At 72.0% G+C, this 15,812-nt stretch overlaps 2 protein-coding genes across 19 annotated transcripts in view; both read left to right on the top strand.

The window, feature by feature from the left end:
• The first annotated feature begins 1,018 nt into the window (after positions 1-1,018).
• Positions 1,019-11,845, top strand: HPS1 (HPS1 biogenesis of lysosomal organelles complex 3 subunit 1). Of its 18 annotated transcripts, XM_089780317.1 has the most exons (20): positions 1,020-1,176; positions 1,427-1,534; positions 1,761-1,898; positions 2,310-2,452; positions 3,116-3,224; positions 4,392-4,552; positions 4,634-4,730; positions 4,809-4,898; positions 5,195-5,264; positions 5,342-5,436; positions 6,064-6,231; positions 8,210-8,389; positions 8,459-8,526; positions 8,621-8,746; positions 9,326-9,391; positions 9,750-9,894; positions 9,988-10,101; positions 10,179-10,261; positions 10,342-10,714; positions 11,104-11,240. In XM_089780317.1, the coding sequence occupies exons 2-19, from the start codon at positions 1,427-1,429 to the stop codon at positions 10,679-10,681; spliced, it is 2,301 nt and encodes a 766-aa protein (XP_089636443.1). In that variant the 5' UTR covers positions 1,020-1,176; the 3' UTR covers positions 10,682-10,714; positions 11,104-11,240. The 18 variants fall into 18 exon arrangements, with proteins under 18 accessions (XP_089636442.1, XP_089636443.1, XP_089636445.1 ...); XM_089780319.1 differs by lacking the exon at positions 4,809-4,898 and having other exon boundaries at positions 5,369-5,436; XM_089780318.1 differs by lacking the exon at positions 4,809-4,898.
• Positions 11,846-12,183: 338 nt separating this feature from the next.
• The window catches only part of PYROXD2 (pyridine nucleotide-disulphide oxidoreductase domain 2), a 45,093-nt gene continuing 41,464 nt past the window's right edge, over positions 12,184-15,812 (top strand). Inside the window, exon 1 of the mRNA XM_089780323.1 lies at positions 12,184-12,429. Within this exon, the coding sequence (XP_089636449.1) occupies positions 12,348-12,429 (82 nt within the window). The 5' untranslated portion in view covers positions 12,184-12,347. The remainder of the gene's footprint in view (positions 12,430-15,812) is intronic.

Below are 15,812 nucleotides of genomic sequence, written 5' to 3'. Positions count from 1 at the left end.
TGCTAAGCCCCTGCCTGGGCTGCACTGGAGCCTGCAGGGCCAGGCGCGAACAGGCTGGAAATGGCTTCCCCTGCCAGCGCTGTGCGGGGGCTTGGGCACACGCTGGGGTCGGCTCTGGGTCAGCGGGTCTGGGGCTTTCCCAGGGTGCCAGCCCAGCCCGAGGCAGTGGGGGGAGGACGCTGCCGGCCGGGGGCTGGTCCCCGCACAGCGCTGGGAGTGGGATGTGCCCCAGAGGGGGCAGGGGGTGTCCCTGCTGGCCGAGAGCAGCGGGCCTGCGCTGACAGACCGGCAGGGGAAGCGGCTGGCCCCACGGGCACCCCGCCACCTGCCTTGCACGCCACCCCCATTGTGCGGGACAAGGCCCAGCAGGGGGCGCCGTGGGGACGGGCAGGATCTGGCGGGGGGGGGGGGGGCGCTACTGGCTACTCCAGGCCCCGCCTCGCCCGGCAGGGGGCGCCGTGGGGACGGGCAGGAACTGGCGGGGGGGGGGGGCGCTACTGGCTACTCCAGGCCCCGCCTCGCCCGGCAGGGGGCGCCGTGGGGACGAGCAGGAACTGGCGGGGGGGGGGCCGCTACTGGCTACTCCAGGCCCCGCCTCGCCCGGCAGGGGGCGCCGTGGGGACGGGCAGGAACTGGCGGGGGGGGGGGGGCCGCTACTGGCTACTCCAGGCCCCGCCTCGCCCGGCAGGGGGCGCCGTGGGGACGGGCAGGAACTGGCGGGGGGGGGGGGCCGCTACTGGCTACTCCAGGCCCCGCCTCGCCCGGCAGGGGGCGCCGTGGGGACGGGCAGGAACTGGCGGGGGTGGGGGGGGCCGCTACTGGCTACTCCAGGCCCCGCCTCGCCCGGCAGGGGGCGCCGTGGGGACGGGCAGGAACTGGCGGGGGGGGGGGCCGCTACTGGCTACTCCAGGCCCCGCCTCGCCCGGCAGGGGGCGCCGTGGGGACGGGCAGGAACTGGCGGGGGGGGGGGGGCCGCTACTGGCTACTCCAGGCCCCGCCTCGCCCGGCAGGGGGCGCCGTGGGGACGGGCAGGAGGCTGAACCGCCGCCGCGGAGTCGTTCCGGGCGGAGGCGGGACCGGACCGGGACGTGGGGCCGGCCTCCCCGCCCCCGCCAGGTCACATGAGCGCGGCGGCGAGTCACGTGCCGTGCCCGGTGGCGGAAGCGCGCGAGCACGGTAATGGGAAGGGGCTCTTCCGCGCTGGCGGGTGGGGAAACTGAGGTAGGGAGGGTGCGCGCGGCAGGCGGGCCCCGGGGCTGCAGTGGGCCCCTATTGCCCCCCAGGGTGGCGGGCCCCGGGCAGTGAAACCCCCCAGCTTTGCCCAGGCTGCTCCGGGGGCACCGTCCTGGGGAAACTGAGGCACGGGCCTGGCGGGGTGCGCGCTCTGCCCCCCCAGCCGGCGCTGGCTCTGACCCGCCCCCCGCAGATGAGGTGCCTGCTGATCGCCAGCGAGGGCGCCGAGCTGCTGTTCTGCTGGGCCGACCCCGAGTTCATCGACAGCCTGCGCCGGCGCTTCGGCCCCGTGGGCTGCCAGGTGAGCAGGGCGGGGCGGGGGGGCAGGTGAGGGCTGGGGAGGGGGTGGGGGGGGGCGGATGGGGAGGGGGCTGGGGGGGAGCGGCTGAGGGCTGGGGAGGGGGTGGGGGAGGAGCAGCTGAGCCCTGGGGGGGGAGTTGGGGCGCTGGAGGTGCAGCCGAGCGGGGAGGGGAGGCGGGTGCACCTGGGCAGGACTGGCTCATGGCCGGCCTGGCCCTGCTCTGCAGCCGCCCGCCTGCGAGGACAGCATCAACACGCTCTTCGCCCCGGTGATCATCTCCTGCGCAGCGCTGCTGGAGCAGCTCTCGGACACCTACACCTGCTTCTCGGCCGGCGAGGGAGGCCCCCTCCACGTGCTGCACATGGTACGGGGGGCCCTGGAGGAGCCCGGCTGGGTCTCTGGGCAGGAAGGAGTGGGGCAGAGCCCATCCGCCTCCGCAGAAGTGCTGCGGGTGTGGGGCTCTGCACCGTGGCCGACGGAGGCACCCCCCTCGCCAGAGCCCGGTCCCCCCCGCCAGTCCTCAGAGGGGGGCTGCTCCCAGCCCTTGCACCCCCGGAGCCAGGGGCTGCCACGGCTCCGTAGCCGGGCAAGGGGGTGACCTGTGAAGGTGCCGGTGGCTCCTGCCAGTGCTGGTCAGGGGGAGCCGCGCTGGCAGCTCTGGGAGCCAGGGTCCCGCGCGGCCCCTGCCCTGGGCCCCGCGCCGTTCCTCGCCCTGCGCGGGAAGCACCTCTCGCTCTGGGGCCGAGCCGTGGCTCTGACGGCGGGTGTCCTGCAGTTCGGGGAGTGCCTGTACATCGCGGTGAACGGGGACGGCTCGGAGAGCGAGGACGACCTGCGCCGCAAGCTCTACGTGCTGAGGAGACTGGTGGAGGCCCACTTCGGCCTCCTGACCCTGGACTCGCAGCTCGTCGGCAGGGAGTGAGTGGCCAGCCGGCCGGGGGCTGCGGCAGGGCGTGGGCCAGGCCGCCCCTCGCCCAGATCGGGCGTCCGAGCTGACTGGGGAGCTAGCGGGGGGAGGGGCCGGGCCCCGGTGTTGGGCTGGGTGGGTGGCGCCGCGGGGGCGGAGGAGCGATGGGGCCTGTGGGGCCAGGAGCTTGCTGCAGGCTGTGGGACTCGAGTCCTGCGCGCCTGGCTGGGCCCCACTCTCGTTTCCCGCGTGCGGAATGAAGGATGCTCTGAGCACGTGGGGCGGGGTAAGGGGGTCGCGTGCAGGAGGGCTCGGCTGGGGCACAGGGCTGGGGAGCAGGGCTCTGGGCTGGGTCTGGACGTGAGGGACTTGGGTGCAGGCCTAGAGACGACTCCCCCAGGCCTCCCCAGCAGCAGCAGTTGACGTGGGGGGCAGTCTCGCCCCCTCCTCTCCCTGCTGCACCCCTGGGCCCCTGCACGGGCCTCAAGGCATCTACGAGGCGGCGCAGCTTAGGGGGCGCTCTGCCGGGCCCTGCGCGTGGGGCACTGCTGCCTGAGGGGGCGCCCCTCCCCCCGGCTCCGAGTGCGGCGGGGTCTCTCCGTCCCAGGGAGGAGCCTGTGGGGGCCCTGGGCAGACCGGCTGCGGGCGGGCTGACTTGGAGGCTGTGCTCCCAGGTTGAGGCCGGCGGATTCGGAGCAGCGTGGCCGCGTGTGGGCCCGCTTCCAGGGCCTGCTCCAGACCTACAGCCGCCTGCGGGAGGCTGACCAGAGCTTCGCCGTGGAGGTACCTCGCCCGTGGGGCGTGACTGGCGAGAATTGCCCTGATGGGGGCAGGGGGGGGCTCTGGATGCTGTGGGGCTGCTGGGCAGGGGGGGCTCTGGATGCTGTGTGGCTGCTGGGCAGGGGGGGCTCTGGATGCTGTGGGGCAGCCGGGCACTGGGGGGGCTCTGGATGCTGTGGGGCAGCCGGGCACTGGGGGGGCTCGATGCTGTGGGGCTGCCGGGCACTGGGGGGGCACTGGGGGGGCTCTGGATGCTGTGGGGCAGCCAGGCACTGGGGGGGCTCTGGATGCTGTGGGGCTGCTGGGCAGGGGGGGCTCTGGATGCTGTGGGGCAGCCGGGCACTGGGGGGGCTCGATGCTGTGGGGCTGCCGGGCACTGGGGGGGCTCGATGCTGTGGGGCTGCCGGGCACTGGGGGGGCTCTGGATGCTGTGGGGCAGCCGGGCACTGGGGGGGCTCCGGATGCTGTGGGGCAGCCGGGCACTGGGGGGGCTCTGGATGCTGTGGGGCAGCCGGGCACTGGGGGGGCTCTGGATGCTGTGGGGCAGCCGGGCACTGGGGGGGCTCCGGATGCTGTGGGGCAGCCGGGCACTGGGGGGGGCTCGATGCTGTGGGGCAGCCGGGCACTGGGGGGGCTCAGTGCTGTGGGGCAGCCGGGCACTGGGGGGGCTCTGGATGCTGTGGGGCAGCTGGGCACTGGGGGGGGCTCGATGCTGTGGGGCAGCCGGGCACTGGGGGGGCTCGATGCTGTGGGGCAGCCGGGCACTGGGGGGGCTCTGGATGCTGTGGGGCAGCCGGGCACTGGGGGGGCTCTGGATGCTGTGGGGCAGCCGGGCACTGGGGGGGCTCTGGATGCTGTGGGGCAGCCGGGCACTGGGGGGGCTCAATGCTGTGGGGCAGCCGGGCACTGGGGGGGCTCTGGATGCTGTGGGGCAGCCGGGCACTGGGGGGGGCTCGATGCTGTGGGGCAGCCGGGTACTAGGGGGGCTCCGGATGCTGTGGGGCAGCCGGGCACTGGGGGGGCTCGATGCTGTGGGGCAGCCGGGCACTGGGGGGGGCTCGATGCTGTGGGGCAGCCGGGCACTGGGGGGACAGTTTCCTCCCCTTGCCCGTCTGAGCTCAGGCAGGCTGGGGCTGGGGCTGTGTCCGTCTCCCTGGGCCCTGCCCGCAGGCCGTGGAGCGGCTGATCCACCCGCAGCTGTGCGAGCAGTGCATCGAGTTCCTGGAGCGCCAGGTGGTGCCGCACCTGGCGGGCAGCGGGCAGCGCGGGGGGGAGGAGGTGGTGCACGCCTTCCTGCTGGTGCACACCAAGCTGCTGGCCTTCTACTCCAGGTGAGACGCCTGGCCCGGCTCCCCGCCCTGCACGGCCCTTCCCGGGGCCGCGGCCCGGCACTCACTGCCCTTCTCCCGCAGCCGGAGCGCCAGCGCCGTGCGCCCGGCCGACCTGCTCACTCTCATCCTGCTGGTGCAGGACCTGTGCCCCAGCGCGGAGGAGGAGCCGAGCCCCCAGGTACGTGGCCCGGCCTGCAGCATCGCCTCCCGCGGGCTGTGGCAGGCCCCTCTGAGCAGCTCTCGGCTCTCCCCACAGCCGGCCCGGGGGAGGCCGAAGAGCAGCGCGAGCATCCCAGTGAGTCGCCCCAGCCCCCACGGCGCCCCCAGGAGCCAGGCCGAGGAGCAGGTGTGTGCGCCACTGTCTGGGCGACCCAGGCACAGAGCCTGGGGCTGCTGGGTTGGGTCCCACGGTGGACACAGCTGGGATCAGGGCCCTGGGAGTCCGGGAGCTTCCCCCCTTCCCCGCGCTTCCGGCCCTAGCCCGGGGCCCTGTGTCCTGCTGCCCAGGAACCCTTCGCCAGTCTCAGACCATCCAGCTCCCCGGGGCCCAGCCCAGCCTGCCCGCTCTGCCCCTTGGCCCACCCTCAGCCTGCCCTTGGGGAGGGTCCCGCAGCCTGCTGAGCTGGCTCCCTTCCCTGGCAGGATGCGGACGAGCTCTCTGTGCCCGAGGAGTATTACACCCCCCAGCCCTCGCCCAGCCGGCAGAGTGCAGGTGAGTCCCTGGCTAGCCAGGGCCGAGGGGCCCAGCGCTGCCCCCGCCGGGCTGGGCTGCAGGCGGTGCGGGGGCAGCTGGCTCCTCTGCTCTGTTGCCCACAGGAGGCAGCAGCTGGTCGGAGGGCTCAGACCCGCCGGGCTCGGGGGAGGCGGATGCTGCCGACGTCCAGGTGAGCCGGGAATGGGCCCGTGGCGGATCCCCACCCTGAGCAGGACGCTGCGAGAGCCTGCGGGCCCCCACCCCACTGCGCCGGCCTGGCCTCGGCCCCGCCCACGCTCCACGGGGCAGAACATGGAGCCCACGAGTCTCCCCAGGGCCTCCTGCCCGTAGGGTGCCTCAGCCATCCTATGGACACGCCGGTCCCCCGGGCGGCCTGGGGCAGTGCTGGGGGGCTGGCGGGGGCAGAAGCAGAGCGGCCTGGCCCCAGCCCACCCCACTGGGGGAGAGTGCAGGGGGGCGGACCCCTGCTGCCGCCCCGCACCAGGCCCCTCTGTAATTCCCTGGCTCGGGCCTTTGGGGAAGGGGCAGCCCAGGGACCAGAAGAGGCGATGCTGGGGGGTTGCCCTGTACCCCCTAGAGGCCGGCCCTGCCAGCTGCTAGCCATGGGGAGGGTCTGTTCCCTGGGCAGGGAGCCGGGCTGGCAGCGCCTGCGTGACGGGCTCCAAGGGGCAGGGCCGGGGGGGAGTTTGTCCTGAGATCCAGCCTCAGTCTCCCTTTGCCGCCCCCCTGCCTGCGTGTCCCAGGGCCCCTCGCTGTGCTGCCCGCACTGCTTGCGAGCCGGCTGCTCTCTCCCCAGCTGGCAGAGGACTCGCTCCAGGCCCTGGGGCCCCCGGCACCACAAGCCTCCAACCCCACAAGGATCTTCCTGGATGCGAACCTGCGGGAGGGCTACTGCCCCATGGTGCCCCACTCCATGTACTGCCTGCCGCTCTGGCCGGGCATCGTGCTGGTGCTGCTCACCAAGGTGAGCCGCTCGGAGCGCGCCGTGCTGCCCGTCTGGCCTCTGGGTAGAGGGGCGAACCGGGGGGGTGCTCCCACCAGGGCTGCTCAGCGCCCCGGCCGGGCCCTCCCGCAAGGCACCGCACCAGGCCCACCGAGCGCCCCGGCTGGCAGCAAGCCCCAGAGCAAATCCCGCAGACGCCCAGTGCTCCCTGTGCCCCCCAGCCCCCCTCACAGGGGAGAGGTTCTACCCATCCCCCACCTCCCCTCACACACCCCAGTGCTCCCTGTGCCCCCCCAGCACCCCTCACAGAGGAGAGGTTATAACCCATCCCCCACCTCCCCTCACACACCCCAGTGTTCCCTGTGCCCCCCCAGCCCCCCTCACAGGGGAGAGGTTCTACCCATCCCCCAGCTCCCCTCAGACACCCCAGTGCCCCCCAGCCCCCCTCACAGGGGAGAGGTTATAACCCATCCCCCCCACCTCCCCTCACACACCCCAGTGCTCCCTGTGCCCCCCAGCTCCCCCTCACACAGGGGAGAGGTTCTAACCCATCCCCCACCTCTCCTCAGACACCCCAGTGCTCCCTGTGCCCCCCAGACCCCCCTCACACAGGGGAGAGGTTCTAACCCATCCCCCACCTCTCCTCAGACACCCCAGTGCTCCCTGTGCCCCCCAGACCCCCCTCACACAGGGGAGAGGTTCTAACCCATCCCCCACCTCCCCTCACACACCCCAGTGCTCCCTGTGCCCCCCAGACCCCCCTCACACAGGGGAGAGGTTCTAACCCATCCCCTGCCTCCCAGCAGGTTCCCCCCGTCCCAAAGGCCCAGGCCCAGCCCCAGGTCAGTTCACACCAGGGCTACGTCTAGACTGGCAGGATTTTCCACAAATGCTTTTAACTGAAAAGTTTTCCGTTAGAAGCATTTTCGGAAAAGCGCGTCTAGATTGGCAGGACGCTTTTGCACAAAAAAGCCCCGATTTGTGATTTTTGCGATCGGGACTTTTTTGCAGAAAACAAATCTGGGCTGCCTGCACTGGCCCTTTGGCGCAAAAGGCCTTTTGCCCGAACGGGAGCAGCCCGGTATTTCCGCAGGAAGCGCTGATTTCTTACAGGAGAGCGGCAGTGCTCTTGCGGCCAGTGTAGACAGCTGGCAAGTTTTTCCAGTAAAGTGGCTGATTTCCCAGAAGAACTGGCCAGTTTAGACACAGCCCTGGGCTCTCACCCCAAAGAGCTGCTGGGCCGAGGGGAGAGGAGAGCGGGCGGGGGGGATTGGCGGGTCGGAGGAAGCCCCAGGCGCTCAGCCCCGAGGCTCGCTGCAGGCTCTGGGCGGAGATGGAACACGCTGCCGCTTGGACGTCTCCGGAGCTCGTCCTGGGCGCTCAGCAAGTCCTTCCCTGCGCTGAGCCTGGCCAGGTGCCTGCTGCGGGGGGCTGGAGAGCAGCCCCAGCTCCTTTTCTCCCCTTGCCCGGTGGCTAGCGCAGCCGGTCCTGGGTCACCGCCCCGGCAGGCTGCTCCGGGCCCGTTGCTGCTCCCGGCTGGAGCGGCAGGAGGGTGGGGAGCGGAGCCAGGCTCAGCCCAGCACAAGCTTTCACCAGGCCCTCGGCCACCCTGCACCGAGCTTGGGCAAGCACGCCCGGGGGTGCACCACTGCTCTGCCTGCTCGGGTCAGTGCGCTGGCGCCACCTTCACCACAACTGGGCCTGACTCCAGCCTGCAGCCCCTTGCGGGCTCCGGCCACCTGGGACAGGCCCCAGGCAGCTTGTGCATCCCTTCGGGGGAGCCCAGAGCCTGGCCCAGCCCCTGCGCTCCAGCTCGGTCTGCCTCCTTGCAGCCCCCCCTCCCCGGGTCCCCTCCAGCCCTTCGCTCACCAGCTGCTGGGGACTCGCTCTGCCAGTGGCCAGGCCCTGCACCCACAGCGCCGCACAGGGAAACTGAGGCACGCGGGACTCCTGACCCTGTTACAAAACATTTCCGGCTCCTGCCGCTCTCCCCACCCAGAGCCCCAGCCCCCACATGGCCTGCTCCCTGTACCAGCTGCTGGACGGGCTTGTGGTGCTGGAGAAGAAGCTGAGGGAGGGGCCGGACGAGGGGCCGCCAGCCCGCTCCCCTCCGCTGCTGGCCGAGCTGCGCCACAGGATGGACAAGTTCGTCAAGAAGCTGGGCAGGCCGGACATGCAGGTGAGTCTGGGCCTGGCGGGGGGGGGGCCGGCGCGTCCCGCCCGGCTCACGGCCGCCCTGTCTGTCCAGCTGCACAGCGCCTGGCTGGAGTTCAAGAGCAAGGCCTTCTCCAGACACGAGTCCGGGAGCGCCAGGGAGTGAGTATGGGGGCCGGCCGGGGGGGGGGCTCAGACCTCAGCGGGCCTGCTGGGGCGGATCTGGGGGCATCTCTCAGGGGCTGTTTCCATCCAGGCTCCTGCAGCTGCTGGGCAGCGTGAGGCGGCAGCTCTGCTCTGTCTATCGCCAGCTCTTCCTGACCCCGCTGCCCGGCCAGGGCCTGGCCCAGGGCCTGCAGGATTGGGCCCAGAAGCTGGTGCGGTGAGTGTGGCTGGGGGCAGAGGCGGGGCCAGGCTCGGGGGGGTGGCCGGCCAGGCTCTGGCGTGAGACGATGGCGCCAGCGGGCGAGCGCGACCGAGACGCGGCGGCTTTATTTGGCCATCGCAGCCCTGCTGAGCCGCCAGCGCGGCACCGGGCAGCGCCCCCCGCAGCCAGCAGGGCGGCCCACAACACGTGGCCAGGCTCGTGGGCGCAGCCCCGGTCCTAGTCCAGCGCCCTGCTGTGGCTTAGTGCCGGGGAGGCTGCTCTGCCCGGCCCAGGGTGAGCCCGGCAGGACGCGTGCGGCGCCCCCCTCCCCCCCGGGAATCGTGGTCCCGCTGGGAGGGACGTGCCTCCCCCTCCCCCCCGGGAATCGTGGTCTTGCTGGGAGGGACTCGGCCCCACTGCAAAGCGCCTGCTCCGACCGTAGCTCTTTCATGCCATGGCCTTGGCTAACAGCTGGCACCTGCCCGCCGGGCACTTTGAACCCCGGCCTGGGGGGCACGGGCGGGGCCGGGGCCTGTCCCCTCGGTGCCCTGCAGTCTGGGGCCCCGCGCTCACCCCAGACCTCTGCCTCTGCAGGGAGAAGCTGCTGGACTGGCGGGATTTCCTCCTGGTGAAGAGCAAGCGGAACGTCACCATGGTGTCATATCCACCGGGCCCTGGCCCCGCCACTGCAGCCACGGGGGGGGGGGTCTTGCCCCTTCTCACCGACAGCCGGGCCGGATTCTGCCCAGCCCTGGGGCGGTGACTGCAGGGGCCCAGCCAAGCCATCCGGGATCTGACGGTCCCTGGGGTGCTGGGCTGGCCCCGCCAGGGGGCTTGCACAGAGCCCCCCACACCTCCCAGTGCCTTGGTGGGATACGGGCGGTGCCCCGGGGTTGTGGGGGGCTCCTGGGTTCCCATTGCTGGGGGAGGGGGACCTCAGGAGCCGGGGGGCTTGGGGAAGCCCCCTATTGCCCAGGATGGGGGTCCCTGCAGTCTGTTGCCCTTGACCGGCCCCCACCTACCTGGAGGACTTCCCGGGCCTGGTGCACTTCATCTACGTGGACCGTGCCGCCGGGCAGATGGTGGCCCCGTCCCTCAGCGTGGCCCAGGAGGCCGCCACGGAGCTGGGCAAGGGCGCCCTGCCTGCCTTCATCAAGCAGAAGGTACCGGCCCCGGGTGCCGGGCGGGAGGGGCAGCCCCGGCCGGCCCGCAGGGCACGGGGAGCGGATCAGGCTGCAGCTGCCTCCTCTCGCCAGGTGTGGGGCCTGCTGGCGCTGGCGCGGCGCTACCTGCAGAAGGGCTACACGACGCTGGCGCTGCGGGACGGCGACTACTACTGCTGCTACTTCCTCTGGCTGGAGAACGAGCTGGTGCGTCCCTGAGCCCCCGGCCCCGCCTGGGCTCCCTGTTCCTGGGCCCCGCTCACGGCCGCTCCTTTGCCGCGCAGGGTTACAGGCTGGAGGGGCCCGAGGTTCCCGTGCTCGCCGAGGACGCGGCCCCCATCGGCGTGCTGGCCGGGGATTACTACAGGTGAGCGCAGGGCTGCCCCTCCCCGTGGGGGACCGGTCCAGGCTGGTAAGCCAGGCTCCGACCAGGCCACGTCCCCACAGCCCTGCAGTGCTGCGGCCCCAGCCTCTGCCCAGGGAGACTGCCCGGCGGGGGCAGCGACCGCGAGCGCGCGAGATCTTGGTGTTGCTGGAACTGGCTGCTCAGCGGAGTCACCAAGGGAGCAGCGTGCTGGAGCCCACGGAGGAAGGGAAAGTGACTGAGGCAGAGGGGTCCTGCTGCCTCCATGGGGCCGCACCGCTGGAATACGCCTGCCCTGTGCCCAGCGGAGAGGCGTGGAGCACCCGCCAGCTGCAGGGTGACTGTGACTGTTCAGGAGGGGGCTGGCCTAGAGGTCTGGCCACTGGCTGGGGGAGAGCCCCAGGAAGTGCTGTTCATCCCTAACACAACATCATGGGGTGACCCAGCTCCTAACAGGCAAGGGGGTTGAAAACAAACACAAGGCACTATTTCTTCACACAGCCAACCTGCGGAACTCCCTGCCAGGGGATGCTGTGAAGACCACGACTTTAACGGTTCAAAAAGAGCTGGTTAGGTCCCTCAGCGGCTGTGAGCCAGGCTGGGCGGGGGGGTGGCCTTGGCCCCTGTCTGACTGTCAGAGGCTGGGAATGGGTGACAGGGGAGGGCTCCCTGTTCTGTTCATGGCCTCTGGGGCACGTGGCACTGTGGGCAGACAGGACCCTGGGCTGGATGGGTCGTGGGTCTGACCCAGCCTGGCTGGTTTGTCTGCCCCTCTGGGATGCTGCTTGGGGGGAGGGGGTGCAACACTGCAGGGGCCTCCCATTGACCGCTGCCCCTCCTGGCAGGCGGCTGCTGCGCTACTCCAGCAAGAGCCACCCGGGCGAGGTGGTGAAGTGCTACGAGCTGCTGACTGTGCACCTGGGCGTCGTCCCCACCGAGCGTGTGATCCAGCAGGCCTGCGACCTGGCCCGGCGGCTCTGGGAGCCGTCCCGCATCCCGCTGCTCTGAGCCACGGCCCTGGTGCCGGCCTGCGAATACAGCGCCCCGCCACCTGGGGGTCCCCAGCTGCCCCGAGGGCAGGGCACCAGTGGGGGGAGGCTGTGGGCGGGGCCATTGCACGGGCGCAGCTGGGTAACGTGTTGGGGTCTGAAAGTGCCACAGCTGGTGTGTGTGTGTGTCTGCATGGTGCTGCCCTGCGTGGCTCCAACCTACCCCACGCATTGTGCACACGTGTGAGGCCACGCAGACAGCCCAGACACACAGATGTGTTTGTGCACACGCGTGAGGCCACGCAGACAGCCCAGACACACAGATGTGTTTGTGCACACGCGTGAGGCCACGCAGACAGCCCAGACACAGATGTGTTTGTGCACACGCGTGAGGCCACGCAGACAGCCCAGACACACAGATGTGTTTGTGCACACGTGAGGACACAGCCCTGCCACACAGGCTGGTTGCATGCAGATGAGGACACGCAGGCATCCTACTTGCTCTGTGTTCTGCAGCCTGATGCCAAGGAGGGTCCTGGACATCGTTCCTTTTAATGTTTTCCATCTGTGCGGAATAAATTTTGTATGCACCAAGGCACGTGCAGATATGCACCACCCGTTGGAACATGCTGCTGGCTGTGGGCACTGTGCTGGTCAACTGGGCGGCACGTGACGCTCCTGGGTGGCTTCCAGAGAGCCCGGGTCCTGGTGCCCCTGCTGGCCCTGTGCCCTTCCTGCTGCCAGGTGGGCAGAGCCCCCCCGGCTCCTGGGCATGTTGCATCCAGCCCTATGGTGGGACGGTTCCCCTGGCCCCCCCCTTGCGTCTCAGCCCCTAGCCCAAGGGGTCTGCAGCCCCCAGCACGTTAGCTGCGGGGGGGGGGGGCTCAGGCTGGCAGCTCGGGGGCGCATGGGGGGCCACAGTGGCCTGCCCTGGGGCGGGATGGGGCGGGCAGGCCGGGCCTGGGGGTGCAGCTGCTCCGGCCCCGCGTCGTCCAGCGGCGGGTGCTGCCGGGGGGGTCCCTGTGCCCCGGCCGGGCCTGCCGCTCGCGGGGACTCCGCCCCGCCCCGCCCCGCCCGGAAAGGGCCGAGCCGAGCGCAGCATGGCAGCCAGGCGGGGGCTGGCGCTCGCGGGGGCCAGGGCCCAGCTGCAGCGGGAATACGACGCCGTGGTGGTGGGGGCAGGTAACCGGGGGCTGCTCGGGGCCCTTCCCCTGCCGCCCGCCCGGCTCCGGCCCCCCCGCCCCAGCCCGGGCGCTCCCCTGGTGGCACGGACCCCCCCACTGCTCCTCTAGCGGGCACGGCCCCCCCCCCCACTGCTCCTCTAGCGGGCACGCCCCCCCCCCCACTGCTCCTCTGGCAGCACGGACCCCCCACTGCTCCTCTGGCAGCACGGACCCCCCCCCCCCCACTGCTCCTCTGGCCAGCACGGCCCCCCCCCCCACTGCTCCTCTGGCAGCACGGACCCCCCCCCCCCCACTGCTCCTCTGGCAGCACGGCCCCCCCCCCCCACTGCTCCTCTGGCCAGCACGGCCCCCCCCCCCACTGCTCCTCTGGCAGCACGGACCCCCCCCCTGCTCCTCTGGCAGCACGGCCCCCCCCCCCCACTGCTCCTCTGGCCGGCACGGCCCCCCCCCCCCACTGCTCCTCTGGCCAGCACGGCCCCCCCACTGCTCCTCTGGCAGCACGGCCCCCCCCCCACTGCTCCTCTGGCCGGCACGGCCCCCCCCCGCCCTCCTCTGGCGGGCACGGCCCCCCCCCACTGCTCCCCTGGCGGGCACGGCCCCCCCCCCCCACTGCTCCTCTGGCGGGCACGGCCCCCCCCCCACTGCTCCTCTGGCGGGCACGGCCCCCCCCCACTGCTCCTCTGGCCGGCACGGCCCCCCCCCCCCCACTGCTCCTCTGGCAGCACGGCCCCCCCCCACACTGCTCCTCTGGCGGGCACAGCCCCCCCCCACTGCTCCTCTGGCAGCACGGCCCCCCCTCCACTGCTCTCACCCCAGCCCGCTCTGCCCCCCCCATCCCGCGCACCCGTCTCGTGGGACCCGCGTTCAGCTTCATCGCCCGCCTCTAAAGCCACCGAGCCCCGTTCTCACGCGTCCTGGCGCGGGGACGTTCTGGCGGAGCCCCGGGCTCCCCGGAACACCATTGGGGAACACTGCCCCCCCCCCCCGCAGGGGGTGGCGCCCGGCCCGAGGAGGGGGGAGCCGGGTCGCGCTATGGGGCCGCAGGTCCCTGCACCCCGCTCTGGGGCGCTAAGGGCTGGCTGGGAGGGTCCCACGTGGCGGCTCGGTGAGCCCGGGGGGGCCTGCGGGCCCGGGGACAGGAGGAGAAATCTGCCCCCGACTCCTGCCCTTCGCTTGCCGCGTGTCTGCTCTGCTGTGGGGGCTGGGGCGACCCCTGCTGGCCGGGGTCTGAAAGCGCTGCCCGGGGGGGAGGGTCGCCCAGGCCAGAAGCTGTAGGCCATTGCCGGGGGGGGGGGGGCTGTCGGGGGGAGGAGTGTTCTGTGGCGGGGGGGGCTGTCTGGGGGGAGGAGTGTTCTGTGGCGGGGGGGGGCTGTCTGGGGGGAGGAGTGTTCTGTGGCGGGGGGGCTGTCTGGGGGGAGGAGTGTTCTGTGGCCGGGGGGCAGTCTGGGGGGAGGAGTGTTCTGTGGCCGGGGGGGACAGTCTGGGGGGAGGAGTGTTCTGTGGCGGGGGGGCTGTCTGGGGGGAGGAGTGTTCTGTGGCCGGGGGGCAGTCTGGGGGGAGGAGTGTTCTGTGGCTGGGGGGGACAGTCTGGGGGGAGGAGTGTTCTGTGGCGGGGGGGGCTGTCTGGGGGGAGGAGTGTTCTGTGGCCGGGGGGGACAGTCTGGGGGGAGGAGTGTTCTGTGGGTGGGGGGGCAGTCTGGGGGGAGGAGTGTTCTGTGGCCGGGGGGCAGTCTGGGGGGAGGAGTGTTCTGTGGCCGGGGGGGGCAGTCTGGGGGGAGGAGTGTTCTGTGGCCGGGGTGGCAGTCTGGGGGGAGGAGTGTTCTGTGGCGGGGGTGGCAGTCTGGGGGGAGGAGTGTTCTGTGGTCGGGGGGAGCAGTCTGGGGGGAGGAGTGTTCTGTGGCGGGGGGGAGCAGTCTGGGGGAGGAGTGTTCTGTAGGTGGGGGGGCAGTCTGGGGGGAGGAGTGTTCTGTGGCCGGGGGGCAGTCTGGGGGGAGGAGTGTTCTGTGGCGGGGGGGAGCAGTCTGGGGGGAGGAGTGTTCTGTGGCCGGGGGGAGCAGTCTGGGGGGAGGAGTGTTCTGTGGCCGGGGGGGACAGTCTGGGGGGAGGAGTGTTCTGTGGCCGGGGGGGACAGTCTGGGGGGAGGAGTGTTCTGTGGGTGGGGGGGACAGTCTGGGGGGAGGAGTGTTCTGTGGCCGGGGGGCCAGTCTGGGGGGAGGAGTGTTCTGTGGCCGGGGGGAGCAGTCTGGGGGGAGGAGTGTTCTGTGGCCATGGGGGCAGTCTGGGGGGAGGAGTGTTCTGTGGCCGGGGGGGACAGTCTGGGGGGAGGAGTGTTCTGTGGGTGGGGGGGCAGTCTGGGGGGAGGCGTGTTGTGTGGCCGGGGGGGCTGTCCGGGGGGAGGAGTGTTCTGTGGCCGGGGGGGACAGTCTGGGGGGAGGAGTGTTCTGTGGCCGGGGGGGACAGTCTGGGGGGAGGAGTGTTCTGTGGCCATGGGGGCAGTCTGGGGGGAGGAGTGTTCTGTGGCCGGGGGGCTGTCTGGGGGGAGGAGTGTTCTGTGGCCGGGGGGGGCAGTCTGGGGGGAGGAGTGTTCTGTGGCCATGGGGGCAGTCTGGGGGGAGGCGTGTTCTGTGGCCGGGGGGGACAGTCTGGGGGGAGGAGTGTTCTGTGGCCGGGGGGGACAGTCTGGGGGGAGGCGTGTTCTGTGGCCGGGGGGGGCAGTCTGGGGGGAGGAGTGTTCTGTGGCCGGGGGGCTGTCTGGGGGGAGGAGTGTTCTGTGGCCGGGGGGGGGCAGTCTGGGGGGAGGAGTGTTCTGTGGCCGGGGGGGACAGTCTGGGGGGAGGAGTGTTCTGTGGCCATGGGGGCAGTCTGGGGGGAGGAGTGTTCTGTGGCCGGGGGGCTGTCTGGGGGGAGGAGTGTTCTGTGGCCGGGGGGGGCAGTCTGGGGGGAGGAGTGTTCTGTGGCCATGGGGGCAGTCTGGGGGGAGGCGTGTTCTGTGGCCGGGGGGGACAGTCTGGGGGGAGGAGTGTTCTGTGGCCGGGGGGGACAGTCTGGGGGGAGGCGTGTTCTGTGGCCGGGGGGGGCAGTCTGGGGGGAGGAGTGTTCTGTGGCCGGGGGGGCTGTCTGGGGGGAGGAGTGTTCTGTGGCCGGGGGGGGCAGTCTGGGGGGAGGAGTGTTCTGTGGTGGGGGGGACAGTCTGGGGGGAGGAGTGTTCTGTGGCCGGGGGGGGGCAGTCTGGGGGGAGGAGTGTTCTGTGGTGGGGGGGACAGTCTGGGGGGAGGAGTGTTCTGTGGGTGGGGGGGCAGTCTGGGGGGAGGAGTGTTCTGTGGCCGGGGGGGACAGTCTGGGGGGAGGAGTGTTCTGTGGCCGGGGGGCCAGTCTGGGGGG

This window comes from Pelodiscus sinensis, chromosome 8 (assembly GCF_052426305.1).
Source record: "Pelodiscus sinensis isolate ZL-2025 chromosome 8, ASM5242630v1, whole genome shotgun sequence".
In the NCBI taxonomy this organism is placed as follows: domain Eukaryota; kingdom Metazoa; phylum Chordata; order Testudines; family Trionychidae; genus Pelodiscus; species Pelodiscus sinensis.
The sequence above is the reverse complement of the archived record's forward strand: the minus strand, read 5'-3'. Positions and strand labels throughout refer to the sequence as shown.